The 2790-nt window shown below is 34.6% G+C and overlaps 1 protein-coding gene across 1 annotated transcript; it reads left to right on the top strand.

Moving 5' to 3' along the window:
• The first annotated feature begins 881 nt into the window (after positions 1 to 881).
• LOC137132875 (olfactory receptor 11A1-like) lies at positions 882 to 1808 on the top strand. Its single transcript, XM_067515891.1, has one exon. The coding sequence runs from the start codon at positions 882 to 884 to the stop codon at positions 1806 to 1808; it is 927 nt and encodes a 308-aa protein (XP_067371992.1).
• The last annotated feature ends 982 nt before the right edge of the window (positions 1809 to 2790 follow it).

Genomic DNA, 2790 nt, shown 5'->3' with positions numbered 1-2790 from the left:
TAAGTTTGTCCAAAATATCTAATCATGCAGCAAAATACAAAATAGTTTTGTTTTCTGCTGTACAATGTCCAGTTTGTGTGACTACAGCGTTATTAAAGTGTTTTATGGTTGTGATTAGGCAGGTAAAGGATCTAGTTAGAGTCAGAGGTAGTTCGAGGGCTGGTGTGTGTTTTTATACAAAATCTGTTTTATTGCTTTTAAACACATTTAGAATCTTTCTAATCCTAATGTCAGTCGTTTTCTTGCCTAAACATAACCAGACACAGGACTCAGGAACTGAAATCGGGTCTTGGCTTGAAAGTCCAGTGCTTTTTACACCATCCACCCCCCCCAACGACCGCCTGGCAGCTCCCTTTCCCTTAACGATTAAGTCAATATGTTTGTTACAAACATGTAATCGCGTTGGCAGTTTTGTTGTATAGGAAAATGATTTTTAGGATACATGGTTGCCACTATAGCTCAGGTGCCCTTTTTAGCCAGGAACACGAGAGTTTCTTCCAACAGAGAATTGCTCTTTTTTATTTATTAATACATTAACCAATATCCATAAAACAACAACATGAAATATAACAGGCCACAAGCCCTAAAAGGCTCTAACAACGCCTCCAGAGTTTGATAAAATTCTTTACATGGTAGTGAGGTAGTTTAATGAGACCCATGGAGAGGTTTACAGTCTTATAAAACAATTTCACAGTCTCAACCAGTTCTCTTTGCAACATTTGGAGATCAACACACATATATCATCAGGTAACTGAATGAATTCAAGAATCCAGTGCAGAGAATATGTTGTTATCTTTAAAGTGAAACCTCACCCTCTAATTATTGGTTCAAATATTCTTGTTATATCTGCTATCTAAAATGAGCAACATTTGACTTTCCTAATGGAGGAAGAAGTAAATGTAACATATTTAATTCTCGATGGGCATGTAGACCTTAATAAATACAGATTCTTTTATTTCCCGATTGTTCTTATAGTTTATCTTCTCATAATCTGCAGTAATTGTACCATTGTGTACTTGATCTGGAAACATCAAAACCTCCATGAGCCTATGTACATTTTCATTGCAGCTTTGTTATTGAACTCTATTTTTCTCTGCACTAACATCTACCCAAAGCTTTTGATCGACTTCTTATCTGAAAAACAGATCATAACTTATCAGGCCTGTCTTGTTCAATATTTTATGTTTTATTCTTTAGTTGATTCAGAGTTTTTAATGTTAGCAGCCATGTCCTATGACAGATATGTGTCCATATGTAAACCTCTGCAATATCCAATGATCATGAGGAAAAGAACTGTCAGTATTTTTCTGGCTTTAGCCTGGCTTTTGCCTGCATGTCAGGTTATGGGAGCAGCAACAATGAGTGCTAATCAAAAGCTCTGCAGCTTCACTTTGAGAGTAATTTTTTGTAACAACACAATTTACAAACTTTTCTGTATGACTTCAAGAGCGATATCATATTTTGGTGTGTTTATTTTACTAAATACTGTTGGTTTTCCTGTGATCTTTATTATTTTTTCATACAGCAAGATACTTATTATATGTTATCAGAATTATGGAGAAGTCAGGAGAAAAGCTGCACAGACCTGTTTACCTCACCTGTTTGTTTTAATCAACTATTTTGTTTTGTTAAGTTATGATGTCATTACAGTTCGACTTGAATCAGACTTTCCAAAAACAGCACGTTTAATAATGACTTTACAGTTAGTTCTGTATAATCCTCTTTTTAATCCAATTATATATGGACTAAAGATGAAGGAAATTTACAAACACCTCAGAAGGTTGTTTTGCCAAGATAAAATTAACTAATGTTATCAGCCTTTATAATTTGATGCTGATATTCATCTTAAGAGTCAAGCAATTTGTGTGACCTATGAAAAGTCTTGATTTCTAACACTTATTAAAAAGGTCATCGTCAATTATGTGACGACTGATTATATTTCATTTGATTAATCCAAAATCCATCATTGTTGTCCCGTGTACCTCAAATTGCAGGTTCCAGTCAATATCAGTCAAATACTAGTTTTGGGAATTTAAAATTAATCAATTTTACATTAGTACCTCTTACAGGAAATAGGTGTCTGTTGCACTGTAAAATCTGATGGTGACAAAGGCTTTAATGGTGCCTCCTCTTGATTACTCGCCTTACTTACTATAATCTACCAGCAATCTAAATTAAGTCAACCTTAAAATGTGCTTAAAACCCTCTCAAACTGTGACAAAGTTTAGTTCCACTGCTACTTTATCAATACTGATACTACCTCAGGCCACATATATTGGATTCAATTATTTCAGAATTTCATAGTGTCACTTCTTGACTTATGTATTCATTTTCTCTTTGCCCACTATTAATGAAATGTATTACATTAGCCCTGCTTTATTGAATTTCCTAATCTCATTATCTCATTTTAAATGTCCTAATATAAATGTAAATGTCAGTAGGGATGCCTGGCATGGTTGAAATAAAGGCACTGTGGGGGACATTAACAACATAACAAACACAAAGACTCAAACTCAAACGGACAGAACAAATGCCAGCAAAAGGCCATTACTAAGAAAATAGCCAAAACATGTCAGAAAAGCTACAGGATTTTGAAATGACTTTAAAGCTTTATAAAAAAAAGTTCATTCTCTGGAAATAATTGAGGAGCCATGTACATTTGTTTTGAGCAACGGAAACTATTAAACATCTTTGCATCAAAGTCCTTTGAGAAGGTTTAAATTGTGTGACTTTACTGACTCACTGCTGCTCTACCTGCTCACTTAAAGTGAGCAGGTAGACAGAAGAGAG

Source organism: Channa argus, chromosome 9, assembly GCF_033026475.1.
Source record: "Channa argus isolate prfri chromosome 9, Channa argus male v1.0, whole genome shotgun sequence".
NCBI lineage: Eukaryota > Metazoa > Chordata > Actinopteri > Anabantiformes > Channidae > Channa > Channa argus.
The sequence above is the reverse complement of the archived record's forward strand: the minus strand, read 5'-3'. Positions and strand labels throughout refer to the sequence as shown.

Coding starts and splice junctions, on each gene's coding strand:
- LOC137132875 (XM_067515891.1), top strand. CDS start 882: ATGGAGGAAGAAGTAAATGTAACATATTTAATTCTCGATGGGCATGTA.